The sequence below is a fragment of the Lagopus leucura genome, unplaced genomic scaffold, assembly GCF_019238085.1.
Source record: "Lagopus leucura isolate 7727_CA_CO unplaced genomic scaffold, USGS_WTPT01 Super-Scaffold_73, whole genome shotgun sequence".
Lineage (NCBI taxonomy): Eukaryota > Metazoa > Chordata > Aves > Galliformes > Phasianidae > Lagopus > Lagopus leucura.
The window spans coordinates 54,721,355-54,736,524 of NW_024962252.1; the positions used below are offsets into that span (position 1 = coordinate 54,721,355).

The following is a 15,170-nucleotide window of genomic DNA, read 5'->3' on the forward strand; positions in this document are numbered from 1 at the left end:
AAAAAAAAAAAAAAAAAAAAAAAAAAAAAAAAAAAAAGTTCTGAATGTGAATAAAAATTTAATTCATAGGAATCCTCAGGACCACCAATGTGGCAATTCTATCTACTGCTCTACTCCAAAACGGTGAAGAGGAGATTGTATTACCTGAACTTGCTTAACCTCAAATCTTATAGCTTCTGAAATTATGTGTTTTGTAGTGTATGAAAGGTACTTATAGCATCCACCCTTATATAACTTTGCAGGATAGGGAGAAAAAGAATAAGTGCAATGTGATGGAAGACCATTTTTGGGGCATATGAGTGGACCACAACTGAAAGAGAAAATATTATGATTTTCCATTTTATGGTCTTGTGTCAATGCTCATAAAACATCCTTTTGTTTCACAGATGAGAAGAGGGAATTAAGTTATTAATTTAAGTTACAGTAAGTTATTCATCAACACAACCAAATCAGATGACTGATATAAGATAAAACTGCTCCATTTAAAATTTGGTGGAATTTTATTTACCACATTTAGACCTCGTTTCCTGCTGGAAGAGACTATTTCAGAACTTCATATTTCTTGTTGTTAGCAACATTTGTCTAGTTAGGGCTTGAGATATGTAGGCACAATATGTTGATGCTAAATTAATTTTTGTGTTTCTGCTTTTCTTTATTAGTAAAATTATAAAGAGTACTTTACCTGTACTTAGCCTCAGACTACCAAGTTCTTGTTCTCCTAAAGAAAATTTCCCATCTTTAATTACCCTAGCTAAGGTAATTTTCTTCACCTGAACCAAAAGTAGATGTAACTTCTTGGTTACTATTTGGGTTATGTTACCTTGACCTTGGTCCTAATTTTTCCATCTGATATGGAAAGTAATAAGCCCTCCTGATAAGGAGGGTTTCTTTTCCTTATGCTTATCTGACAGAAATAGTCAATTACTTTCATAGCTTGTCTCAACTTGAACCAGTAGCTCAAGACAGTAGTTGAAAAAGATCCTTCAGGAAGAAGCATTATCACTAGTGTACCACAGTCACAATCAAGGAAACAGCATAAGAAATAATACAAATCTTGTTTAATTTGTGCTGAGACAATGAAAATGCATTTTCTTTCTGTCCTAAATCTTCTTTTATTCTGTCACTGAAAATGCTGTGAATTTTGAAAGTTGAAGAAAAATGTTATTACTAAGTATGCACTGTTTGATCTGTGCTATTGCTAGTCACCGTTTCAGATGTGCCACTGTGGATCTAGCTCACCTTTGTGAGTAGGCTTACAAAGGGTACCTCCATCAGACCCTGGCAGTAGATATGAACAGGGTTTGGTTTTTTTTTGCCACACTTCTCTTACTAACTTCTGCTTTACATTCTCTGTGATAACGGTGAAGGGCCGGGAATAATTGCACCATTTATTGGTAATGTTGATTAAATGTATGCGAAGGATGTTCAGCTGAGCATGCAGTTTGTCCCAGATGATGGTCTGATGTTCCTTGGCTATGAGGGAGCTGTTCATGCTGCTAGATTCTCTTAGCTTCATTGACAACATTGCATCATCACTTGTGCTGTCACAAGCACAGTATCTGTTTCAATTTGTTGGTTGCTTTTTTTTGTTTGTTTGTTTGCTATTAAGTTCGTTTTGAAAAAGTAGAGCAGAAACGCATCTATATTTACATGATTTGTGATTTCTCTTAAGAATTAATTTCTTCATCTACAGGAACTTCAGAGAGACATAGAGAAACACAGCACTGGAGTGGCATCTGTTCTCAATTTGTGTGAAGTGCTTCTTCATGACTGTGATGCCTGTGCCACAGAAACAGAGTGTGACTCTATCCAGCAGGCTACACGCAATCTGGACAGAAGGTGGAGGAACATTTGTGCAATGTCAATGGAAAGGCGACTTAAGTAAGTCTATAATGCTGACAGTATTTCTTTCCACATGCACAAATACAGGATGGGATGTAGGTGATAGGTTTGTATTACTGAAAAAAAATCTACAGATCAGAAAAAAAGAACATGCACTGAATAGAAATAATTAATCATGCTGTGGGGGTTAAAAAAAAAAAAAGTTGCACTATTTTGTGTCATTATACAAAGTACAGTTACCAAATTTTGCTCGCATGAGGCCTTTGATGGAATATTGTCTGATTTCACCTATTGCATAGTAGTAATGAAAAAGAACTTAGGGAAAATTTAGATGTATCAATTATTTCAAAAAGTTTAGAAGGCATGAGCAAAGAGGCAGAGTTGTAATATGTACATGTATCCTACAACTTCTTAGACTGATGATGAAACTAAGTATCTAATTAAGGTTTTCTTACACTTAATGTTTCTCAGCAGTTCCTTATATAAGAAAATTTTGATTTGGAAGAATTTTAGGAATGAACACTCATCTGAAATTTCTTAATCTGATTACCTTAGATAAGCAAACAGGGCCAGTAATATCTGTGTACCTTGGATTTGGTCTTATTTACATTAATGACTCTCATGCTTAGACCATCTGTGCACTGCATGCCAATGGATTCCAGACATTTGTATGGAAATGCTGGATGGAAATATGACAACACAGTGAGAAAACAGAGGTCAATAGTTTTTTATTCCCATCTAGGATAGCATGGATGAATTTGATAGCCAGAAATATGTGGACTACTTTGAGCCTATGGGGCTCTGAGCTGATCATTAATAATGCATGTTCATGCAGCTATTTGAACTATATTTATGATGATATTTTCTGTATGTTTTTAAGTTATTAATCTAGGTAAATTTTATGGATTTTCAAAATGCTGAATTGAACTTTCTATTGTGGGGTGCTCTTAATGTACTTAGGGATTTCTGATTTATTGATTTATTTTAAGCAAACAGTTTGTTGCTTTTGCTGTCCTGCTTTACATCCAGAGATTGCTATCTTTAAGTGATTTTATATTTTTTTGCATTTTAATTTGTGTTGTTAATAGATTTGTAACAGTAAATTGACCGAGCTATAATTATTTAGAATTTTACTTTGTATAGAAACAGTTTTTCATTTGAAAGAAAAAAAACCCCAATGTCAAAATTCAAGTTCAACAACATATCATCAGTAAAGTTTTAATTTTGCCTTGGAGTATTGCATGGATCAGGTTTCTCTCTCTTTTACATGAGTAAGATATGAGAAAACCATCTATATGCAAGAGCAGACAAAGTTCTGCTGTAATAGAACCTGTACTCAAAAAAAAAAAAAATAAATAAAAAAATCTCATTTTGAAGTTCTTGGGATTTCGCAGTCATTAAACGAATTTGGAAACAGAGTAAAGAGCCAACCACTATTTCACATATTCAACTGAAGTCAAATATGAGGGCTGCTCCAAAAGTAATGCCTCCTATTTTTATCATATTGGCCCACAAAGTCAGAGGCTGATCTTGGTGGTATGGCAGTAAAGATGGAGCCTTCCCAGTAATATTCCATTGCATTTTGTTGCTGTACAGCATATGGCAGCAGAGGGGCAGTCGGACAAAACAACATCTGACATGGGAGTGTGTATAAAGCCATGGTGTAGAATTGAATTCCTTCATGCAAAGAAATTGCACCCGTTGACATTCATCAATACTTGCTGAAGATTTTATGGAGACCAGTGCATATGAGCACAGTGTTTCAGCAGTGGCAACTGTGACGTGAAAGACAAGCTATGTTCTGGACAGCCATGCAGCTTTTCAAAAGCATGGCATGCAGGCTCTTGTTCATCACTGGCAAAAATGCATAGCTAATGGTGGTGACTGTGTTGCAAAGTAGTGTTTTGTAGCTGAGAATTTGCTCTACCAAATAGTGTTATGGTGCTCTTTGTATCTGTTATAGTTTACATGGAAATGAATAGAAGGCATTACTTTGAAAACAGCCTATGTAGTTTATTTGAAAAGTTTGTATAAATTTTACTTTTTTTTTTATTAAAAAAAAACCAACACAGTTACAATATAAATTGAGAGATAATATTTTGCCTCTTGTTGGTGAATGCCAAAAAAGCCAAGCAAGTTCACATCCGTTTGCAATGAGGAATAATGACCAAGAAATTTAAAATGTGTGCTGCAACATCTCCAGTATTCCATTTAAAAAAAAAAAAAAAATCTGCAGTTGAAAGTAGTGTAGAATTTCTAATCTCTAAAAGATTGGCAAGATTGGCTTAGGTACCTACGCTAGTCTTTATTTCTGAAGTTATTCAGTATGTGCTATTATTTTTTTCCAACTCCTATTGCGTGTTTATAATCTTCTTTTTTATACTGTTACCAAAATTAGATGCATGTAAAAAAAAAAAAACCTGCCACTGTCTTATTCCAGCTCCGCCTGGAATGGGTTGATCTTCCCTGTTGCCTGTTTATCAACCCTGCTGTCTTAGTTAGATTAGGAGCCAGTTATTGTCTGATGCAGTAATCGTTTGCTGTTGTTGATGATTATTTAAAGTGCTGTAGGTCATCTGGCCTTCAGTCTGAGCATTCGCTTAGTTTCCATTATCTATTGCAGAATTGAAGAGACGTGGCGGTTATGGCAAAAGTTTTTGGATGACTACTCTAGATTTGAAGACTGGCTAAAAAACTCTGAGAGAACAGCTGCTTTCCCAAGCTCCTCCGGTGTGCTTTACACAGTTGCTAAGGAAGAACTGAAGAAATTTGAGGTGATTTTTAATACTTGAAATTCAATATCTACTGATCACATTACAGCAGCCAGCTGGTGCTCTTCCTTCTCATACACAAATCACTCTGCAGACACTGTATTAATGTAATGGAGTTTATGGTTTTGCAACTGCCTTCAATGGCAGGTTTCTAGTTGAAGGTGGAAACAGAAAATGTTAATAAGTCAATCCAGCCTTACTTGCTGTTTTTTCATCACAGTTAGATTTCTTGGCATTTTTTTTCTTCTGTAGTTCTTTGATACACTTGGTCAGTAGGTACTCCATAGCATTCATTAATCTCCCTTCAGTAAGTACACCTTCCTAGCCTTTGCTTTGATTTTTATCCCTTTACTTCTTTCAGTAACACTGACTTCAGCCCTCTGACATCTTTCCTTGTTTGATACAGAGTAAGATGTCCCTGATAAGGAATTCATTTTCAGCTTTTCTGTAGGCTCTCCTTTTAGATACTGGAAGGCTGCAATAAGTCTGTCTGCAGCTTTCTCTTCTCTAGGCTGAACAACCCCAGCTCTCACAAATTTTCTGGAGGTGATCCAGCCAGATGATCTTCTGCTCAGTTTTAGAATTTCAAGAATGTCAAGACAGGAGAGAAAATTGTTTTTGAAGAAGGAAAACAAATTGTTTAGGCAATACTGTAAAAAGCCAGGTGCTATAAAGTATTTCCTCTGAGAAAGAAATGCAGATTTTAAATGATGTCTAACATCAGTTAATTCTATTTAGTTTAACATTTAATTCAGAAACAAGTTGTGAAGCACTGATTCAGATTTTATTTTTGACATTTGCATTTCCAAATGCCAGGTTCAGTTGTTAAACAGCCTTCTTGATTAAGGTGAGGTCTGGACATGAGTACTCTGTTTCAGACTTTCTTCCCATTGTCATTTTACTTAATGATCAGGATTTAAGTGTCCTGTTTACCAAGCCGTCATATGAGAAACAGTGTCAAAAATATCTTGGCTGTCTTTGATTTTCACAGTTGAGCCAATATTATCCAACGTCAGTTTCACTGACTCAGTTTTTATGGTGACTTCTGTCTCCTGCAGACTTGTGGAATTTTTACTGTCTACAAAGTGTCAGTGGGAACTAGCTGCAAATTGAAGTTTAGCTGCCTTTCTAGAAGTTTCTAGAAACCTGTTTTCACTACGTTTGGGTTCTTTCTTTTTCTTTTTCCTCCTCTTCTTCATTATTTGTTTTCTTACGCTACCAAAATGGAAGAATGGAAAAGGCAACAGCTGCAGTGTTCAAAATTTAGTGGAATTCAGCAAATTTACTGTAAACTCAGCAACCGATAAATAATAACTGAAGCAATTTTCTGCTTTAGCTGACAAGGTTTTCCTAATTTTATTTTCCCCACTGTATCCTCAGTTGAATCAGTTGAGTTTAAAAAAAAAACAAACAAACAGTGAACCGTGTAAGAACCTTTCAATTCCTGTGCAGAGATCAGAGCTGACTGTCACTTCATTCACAATACAAAGTCAGACTGGTTCCTCTGCAGTTTTTTCCTGAGAAATGAAAAGAGGTTATAGGGTGGAAGGCAACAGATGAATTCTTGTGTATCTGAACTGTGTAAGCACAGCAAACAAATGCACTGTTGTTCTTTTTGCTGGACGTGTCTTAGTAGCAGGTGAAGCAACAACTGCATGCTTGTGCATTTCATGATCCTAGTAAATACAGTCATATTTATGCCTCTGCTATGAAAATGATCTCCCTTGTTCTTCTCGTACAATTTTAAGTAAATTTTAAGTTTTGCTAAGCACATCATTCCATTTATAAACCCATTTGATGCTTGTTGGTTGTCCTCTACTCAATTTAATAGTGACTTAAACAAAGGGAATAGTTACACTGAGAAGATGGTATGGGATTTGATATTTTTTTTCTTTTTTCAAACCTACTTCTTAATCTCTGTCTCTTGTCTTATTGTAAAAATGTGCTTACTTCTTATAAGCTTTAGTACAGTATGGAGAGTATATATCATTGAGGATGAAATCCTGTGTTAGCTGTTTTTCATGAAATTTTCTCTACAGAAGTATGTTATCCATCACACTTCTGTAGTCCTTAGTAAGGGTAGTGTCCAGTTTTAGGAAAGACTGTTTTTTGCATTTTAAACAATATTGGAGAGCAAGTTTGTGATGCAACAATGGAAGCAAAAAATTGTTCACTTGTGTTCAAGAGAAATATGGTGAAGTAGTTTATAAGTTTTCCTTTGCTTGATTTTCTCTTTGTGACAATGGTAGAGGACATTTTTTTGAAACATAATTAAGAATTTTTGAAGAGATTAATTCAATCAACTCATTACGTGGTGTTTTCTCTAACACGCTTTGTGGTAGCTATTCAAAACATGAAGCTGATGGTGTCTTATGCATTCTTCTTTAGGCCTTCCAGAGACAGGTGCATGAAAGTCTGACTCAGCTGGAACTGATTAACAAACAGTATCGCCGACTGGCCCGGGAGAACCGCACTGATTCCAACTGCAGCCTCAAGCAGATGGTCCATGAAGGGAACCAGAGATGGGACAATTTACAAAAGCGAGTTACCTCCATCCTGCGAAGGCTAAAAGTATTTTTTCTGATTTTAAGCTTTCACTACAGTCTATATGAATCAATGGTGCTCTAGAAGCTTCCAGATTAATGGATTTGCAGAGTTTTTGAGGGGGTTTCTACCTTTGTAAGAAGAAGGGAACTTGTTCTTTGATTACTTCAAAGAGAACTGTAGTCTATAGGCATATGCTTGATGCCCTTGACTACCACCTCCTTCTTAGTATTTAACTTTCATATATCTGCTAATTGCAGATGAAGGTGGTATTACTGAAGTGCAAACCCTAGAAATCATGTAGGAAAAAGGTGTATGGATTTTGGTTTAAGTTTGAAGGGCATGAAAATTGTTTCTCTGGAGAACTACTATTGTCGTTATTTGTTGCTGTTATTATTTGTTGTTAAACAGCTTATTGCTGTTTTTGGGGGTCCTTTTAGTCATTTCACACCACTCCATTTCCCACTCCCCATTCCCAGCATTTTATTGGCCAGCGTGAGGAGTTTGAGACAGCACGTGATAGCATCCTGGTATGGCTAACAGAGATGGACTTGCAGCTGACCAACATAGAGCATTTCTCAGAGTGTGATGTCCAAGCAAAGATAAAGCAACTTAAGGTAAAGAATAATGGAATGGAAAGAGGAGGAGGGAAGAGAAAATGAACATAAATATTCATAGAGGAAAAAAAATTATTAATAAACATTATGCCAAAGAGCAGTGTGATACAGCTTGATTCTTGCAGGTTGACTTCATCTTCATTAGTTTTGGGTTATGTCAGGTTTCAATGCAGACTTTTCTGCCAGAGTAAAAGATCTTTCAGCAGTGAAAAATTATCAGAAAAACAAGGGTGATAGTTCTCTAATTGTCAATAAAAATAATGGCAGGTCTCCACTATTCCTGACACTTAAGAATTACTACATTTTTCAACCATTTCTGCATCAAAAAACATGCGTTATTTGATGTAAAAAAAAAAAAAAAGCAGGGCTCATACTATGTTATCCAAAATTCCATTATGTTAGCTTTAGAAACTGTGTCCATTTTAGACATTTGGTCACAGGCATGACTTGTTTAGAGAAGAGTTTTCTGTCCAAATACAACAAGAGAGAAACGAGATGGTAAACCATGAAGTATCACTGTTTTTGACAAGAAAGACTGTGGAATGCGAAGTTTAATTTCTTGTGCCAAAATATTTAGAATCATTTCTGTTTGTTACCCACACCATTCTCACTGGAAAAAAAAAAAAAAAAAAAAAAAAAGCCTTCTAAGACTTGCATCCTTAATAGTTTAGGTTGTCTTAATGTAGATTTCATTGATAAAGTATGGATTTTTCTTTTATAAAGGCTTTCCAACAAGAAATTTCACTGAACAACAACAAAATTCACCAGATAATTGTTCAGGGTGAGCAACTCATTGAGAAAAGTGAACCGATGGATGCAGCTGTCATTGAAGAAGAACTAGATGAGTTACGTCGTTACTGTCAAGAGGTCTTTGGACGTGTGGAACGCTATCACAAGAAACTGATCCATCTTCCTGTGTGTATACTTACATATGTATTTGCTTTACTGCCATTTTGAAATGTGAGAACAAGAAGAGAGAAACATGTTGAAGCAAACTAACATGCAAATTTCCCCAAAATCTTGTGGTTTTAATCTTGTTACAACTCTAACCAACTGCCTCTCTTCATTGGATGATATTTTTGTCCTGTTTAGAAAGCAAAGTTAATAGGTCTGGATTTTTTGAAAATCGTCAAGAAAATTTGTGCAAATTGGAAATTTATAAAGCTTTACTAATATATAATTTCATTGGTAGATCATTAAGTTCACTTTTATTAAAAAATAAATAAATAATAATAATAAAGAGATTCTCTCCATGCAGTATGGACAGAAATTTGTCTCCAGAACTGAATAAACAGCTGAAAAAGTGAGAGCAAAATTCCCTTTGATAACTCAAACCCAACTGAAGAAAAAGAACAAAACCTGGGTTTCCCTAAATATGAAAGAATATAATGAGAACACCAGTCATGTCAAAGGTCACCTACACTTCCTATTTGATTTGATTCCAAAGTTTTCTTTAACTTGATGTCTGCACTACAGAAGCATCAGTAAAAAGTCTGGAGACATTTTCTGATGTGAGACTATGTGGTGCCACACGTAATTAAAATGAGCAGGCATGCTGAATTTCCCTGTTCTATTTTTTCATGTCCCTAAAAATAATGTGGGAGGAGTGAAAAAGGATGTAAATGGAAACACCATCATTTGACCATTACCTAATGCTACTTTATATTTATGCTTTATATTTATATTACCCAGGCTGACTACGCAGTGAGTGTTTCTGTGTGTTGCATTGATTGTTTCTGTTTGCACTGTTCTTCTAGCTGACAGATGATGAACATGACCTGTCTGACAGAGAGGTGGATCTGGATGAATCAGCAGATCTCTCTGACATACACTGGCATGACAAATCTGCAGACAGCGTTCTCTCCCCACATCCCTCTTCCAACATCTCACTGCCTCTTGCACAGCCAGTGAGAAGTGAGCGATCAGGGCGGGATACCCCTGCAAGTGTGGACTCTATCCCTCTGGAGTGGGATCATGATTATGACCTAAGCAGAGACCTGGAGACAGCTGTTTCACGGGCACTACACTCTGAGGAGGAAGATGGAGAACAAGAGAAGGATTTCTATCTGAGAGGAGCAACTAGTATAGCAGGTATGGTGGCAAATTATGTGTCCCCTCTCAGTAAAAAGGAGAGGATATTACATTGTGTCACTGCTTGGCCAACATGCTCATAGAAAAGCATTTTAAATTGCCCCTGAAAATCTTAAATAGCTTTTGCTAAGTAATCCCAGTGGCCTTCTGGCCTTAGACACAGTGCTGGGAATTCCTGAATGACTACAGCCTTGGAAAATTGCAAAGGTTTATGTGAGATGACAGAGAATTGGCTCTGTCTCTGTGCCTGAAGCCTGCCAGATGGGATATGTCATCTGTAACAGCAATGCATCGTAACTTATTCTGAATAGAAGAAGCTATATTGAATATGGCAAGAGGTGCAGAAATAACTGATGAAGAAATGCTGAGGAAGAGGTCCACAACTTAAACTGTGAGATTCTGAAGTAAGTCTTAACTTGGTCCATATCCAGGCAAGACTCCAACAAATGGGTTGTGAGGTGAGGTGAAATCTCAGTTCTTGCTCTCCTGCAAAGCTGGAAATCCCTTCTATGTGTGTATAGTTTGTATAATAAATATAAATGAATGAAAGTTAGCAAATGCAGCCAGTTGTGAGGGAAAACTTAATGTTATATTGCACTCTGATCTTGTGGCTCTTTTGCTTTCCAGGTCATTGCTCTGAAAAAGGGTTAGGTTTCCCGGGATATTGAGACTCTTTAGCAGGCTCCGTGCATTTGTCTTCATCGTTTTTCCTTCTCCAGAAAGGATGTGTGCTATCGGAATTTATATACTCCATTTCATGAAAAAGACTCCTGCTATGAGGATATGGCCATTACTGAGCTGTCAATTTAGACTGTGCTTTTATTTTTTCAGATGTAGAGATCCCTGAAACTCTTGAGGCCTATGTAACACTTACAGAAAACGCACTCAAAAACATTTCTGGTAGGCATCAAAAAACACTAAACAGAGCCAGGTGCAAATACTACAGTGCACTCTCTCTCTTCTAATTGCATCTTTCATACTTTTCACAACTTGCAACATAAATATTTCTTACGTGGCAGCACTGGCATGTTAATGTAGAACTATCCTGCTTTACTGCTGTGATTAAAGGTATTATTGGGTGCATGGACAAAACAATGATATGTAAACTATTTGCCCTTCCATGCTGGCTAACAAGATAAAGCAGCTCAGTAATTTACCCATGTTGGTATTTATTCTCTGAAGTCTTTCAACGGAAGTCAGTACTTTATGTCTCTGAGAGAAGAGTGATATCTGCAAAGTTTAAAGAAAAAAATATGAAGTTATGAAATGAAACCTAATTGTTTAGTTTTTCCCATTTTTACATTTTTATATACAACGACTGTTTGAATTACTATTTATGTATAAAGTTTTAGGCTAGTTGTTGTTTCATTTGATTACAATGGTGAGGTGATGTACTGTCCTCCAGTGTCTTTATCATAGTCTTTCATATTGGAAGACAGATTTTATTTTGATTGGCATTTTTTGCACAAGATTAAACCTACTGTTTCACTTGGTGACTCTCACACAGATTAGACGCATTTACAAACACTTTCTTTTATGATTCCACATACTGCAAATTTGGAATGTCAGACATTTTTAAATCTCACTGTCTTTGCCACAGACCTCAAGTTCACTGTGTTTAATTTTTTTTCCCCAGATAGTGAAATAATACTGTTATTGATTAACAGTATAGATACAAAAATGTGTTTAGTTTATGACCTGTGAAAGTTTTGAAACTAATGTGGGGAAGAATAATATTCAGCAGTTTATTCTATCTATATAGGTTGCTCCAAAAGTAATGTCTTCTGTATATTTCCTTAGAAACTACAACTGATACAAAGAGTACGAGCACAGGACACTATTTGATAGAATAAATTTTCAGCTACAAAAAACTACTTTCCATTATAATCACCACCTCTACCCAATTCACATGGATGAGCTTATCAAGATGCTCTTCATTTCATGGTGTGAAAGCTCTGCTTGGCCATCCAAAACGTGGTTTGTCTTTCACATCACTGTCATCACTGGTGGAGGGCACCACCCACAACCTCACTGTGCTCACATCCAATGTTTGTTCTCCAACAGTACTCAGCAAGTGTTGATGAATGACTTTGGGTGCATTTTTTTTCTACATGGAGGGACTCGATGACACCCCTTTGCTTCATCCATACTTCCATGTCAGACACCGTTTGTCAGCCTGCCCTTCTGCTGCTGTCTGTCACATGGTGACAAAATGAACCAGAATATTGTCAGGAGGGTTCATCCTCTACTGCCATACCACCAACATTTGCCACTGATGTCATGGGCCAACATAATAAAATGGGAGGCATTACTTTTGGAGCATGTGTTACATTTAGCCGAGTGATGTTTTGTATGAAAATAAGGTTTAACTATCTTAGAGGCTCAGTTTTCTGTGAATATAGCTGGACAGAAGGCTTCTTTTCTCTATGCATGTTTTCAAACTTGTTTTCATAAACTAATTCAGACCATCTTTGTAAACAAATGGAAATTAGTCACAATGATAGAATATGAATAAGAGGAACCTCACATGGTCCTCTAGGCTGCAGACTGCTTCAGTCAGAGTTGGCTGTATCTGATTCATATCACAAAATTCACTTGATCTTTATATAGAAAATTCAAGTTAATCCTGTTTCAAAAACATTGGTACGTGTTCTAAACAACCTGGTAGAATAGCTGTATTAAGCATTTTTATGAAAGGTTGTTTTAATCATTTGAGGACTACTCACTGTGGCCATCCAAAAAATCCAGTCATCTCTGGATCTTGATAACACAATTAAAGCAATATCACTTTATCAGTTTTAGTCTTAGAAATTGTATATACTTTGCCTTCCAGACTGATGAGGGCTCTCTGAGGGAAACTGTTCTTTCAGAATATTTTGCAAGCCTGCTTGAAACTGAACTCTTTCTTCATATGTTTATGGAAACCACATTCATTTGTACGATGATCTGTCCTAGGAAGATTGCTAACCATGGCCTAATGGAACTAGTTATCCTTTTACTTTGACACTGTATTGCTCATGCAGTTGCAGTTGTGTTTCTCCTTTACCGTCTATCTAGTATTCCTGACATATACTCTGCTTGGGCAAAAAGTAGAGAAAAGTTCTAGACAACTTGGATGGCAATCACTCTTTTCTGTTGTTTGGTTTTTGATACAGGAGAACCTGGTGCCCTAGAAGCACATATACGGCAGCTGGACAAAGCTTTAGATACAAGTCGTTTCCAAATACAGCAAACAGAAAACATCATCCGCAGCAAAACACCTACAGGACCAGAGCTGGATGCCACTTACAAAGGATATGTGCGTGTGCTTGCATTTCATTACATGCTGACATTACTAAAAAAATTTCTGTTCTTAGTCACAGTGCAATATATTGAAGCACAAATCAAATAAGCACACCAAGTTTAGATTTGCTGTTGAAATGTAGCTGTTTCAACATAGCAATTAGATATTGCTGCTTCTCAGACTTATGTTTACTAGTTGTGACCACATGCTTTGTTGTTTACATTATTAGAGTTTTACAGTAGTGTAAGTTTACAGCAACATGACTCCAGGGAATTTATTTTAATATGATGGATTTTTTATATGCCCTAAACTAATTTCTTACACATGTGATATTATCCATTTAATGTTGATATTATTTAAAATTCCTCCACTTTTAAAAGCAAGTTTCATAGTTTAATGCCCAATATTCATCTTGATCCAAAATAATAAATATGCATCATGTTGCATATATGGCATCTATGATCAAAAAACTTTCTCAGAGAGGTTTTCTGGAAGAAAAATCTCTCCGTAAGTTATTCAGACCACATTTCTTCTGACAGAGTTGAAAGATTAGATGCTTGGATGCATAGTAATATTTCCATACAGATATTTATTTTCTTAATCATATTTTCCAATGTCTTAACATTTATAATTAATGTCACCTGCAGCACTCCAGTATTATTTGGCACAGAGGCACTGAGTTGTTTCTAATTCATCTGAATATATACATAAAGTCTTTATAATTTTCACACAGAACTCTTTGCTACTGCTAGGGCAAATTGTCAAAGTAATAGATTTTTCTCTTCACACCTTGACCTACTTGCTGAAAATTTTGAAAGCTGTATTGCAATTTTCATTTTTCCTGTGACTGATGGGATTGAGATGGGATTTTTTGTTTGTTTCCTAATACAGATGAAGCTACTAAGTGAATGCAGTGGAAGCATAGACTCAGTAAAAAGGCTTGGATATAAGCTGAAAGAAGAAGAGGAAAAATTATCTGGACTTATTAATCTGAACAGTACTGAAACACAAACAGCTGGTAAGTAACATTTAGTTCTCTGATGGAAAGCAATTATGAGAAACAGCAAACATATGCAATGTTTTTTTCTGAAGTAGAGCTTGGTATTACATAGCTATCTGTTCTGTTCTGTTTAACATCTCTTAAAATGAAGTAGGGATAGTAAGTATTACTTTTATACATCAAGTGAAGACATTATGCGTGCAAGTGCATTTTAAGAACCCTTTCCTATAATGAGATGTAGCTGTAGGCCTTTAGAAAAGTCCATGCAGATGCAATGCGTTTTTATTGAATGTTCTCTTTTGAAAAATGATTTCTTATATTGCCCTACAAAACATGTAAGTCATAATTCGTTTCTTCTAGTATTACTTTCCACTTTTTATTGTATTAGCTGTTAACAACACAGAAATGTATTTTTATCTGGTAAAAAATAATCATATAAAATTATGGATTTTTTACAGTGAAGGCAATGTCTCAGTTCTCAGTTTGGCACAATATGCTATTCATGCACTCTATTTTAATAAATATTATTTTTAATCTTAAGTTGATGATATGATACAACTTATCCTTCTCTAAGACACAGCATTTCAAGTAGTAAGAATAAATAGACTTAATTTGTTAATTTTTTTAGCAGAGATAAGTATCCAGTACATCAACAGTAGCTTAAGCAAACATGATGATATGGGAATATTAAATTGTGAGAGTTACAAATACTAATGAAAATAGTATTTGGCTAGCTAGATATATTCAGAATGTAACTTGTTTGCAGTTATACTGATTTATTATACCTATATACTAGCATAACCTAGTGAGAGGTTGTGTCCCGTTCCTGCGTATTGCAGGGAATTTGGAACTAGATGATCTTAAAGGCCCTTCCAACCCAAAAACTATTCTATGATTTGTTCATTCTGTGATCACCCATGACACTTGTATATATTTATTTAATTCTGTAAAGTCATTAAATGTTGATGTAAGAAAGTGGTAAAATTTCTTGCTGCCCAGTCACTCATCAAGACTACTTATTC

At 35.8% G+C, this 15,170-nt stretch overlaps 1 protein-coding gene across 2 annotated transcripts in view; it reads left to right on the plus strand.

Moving 5' to 3' along the window:
• Positions 1–15,170, plus strand: part of SYNE1 (spectrin repeat containing nuclear envelope protein 1) — a 275,315-nt gene that overhangs the window by 245,613 nt on the left and 14,532 nt on the right. For both annotated transcript variants that reach the window (XM_042893607.1, XM_042893598.1), the window contains 9 exons: positions 1,694–1,881; positions 4,466–4,616; positions 7,002–7,184; positions 7,637–7,774; positions 8,498–8,689; positions 9,532–9,865; positions 10,697–10,765; positions 13,021–13,163; positions 14,040–14,166. In XM_042893607.1, coding sequence (XP_042749541.1) covers positions 1,694–1,881; positions 4,466–4,616; positions 7,002–7,184; positions 7,637–7,774; positions 8,498–8,689; positions 9,532–9,865; positions 10,697–10,765; positions 13,021–13,163; positions 14,040–14,166 — 1,525 coding nt within the window. The remainder of the gene's footprint in view (positions 1–1,693; positions 1,882–4,465; positions 4,617–7,001; positions 7,185–7,636; positions 7,775–8,497; positions 8,690–9,531; positions 9,866–10,696; positions 10,766–13,020; positions 13,164–14,039; positions 14,167–15,170) is intronic.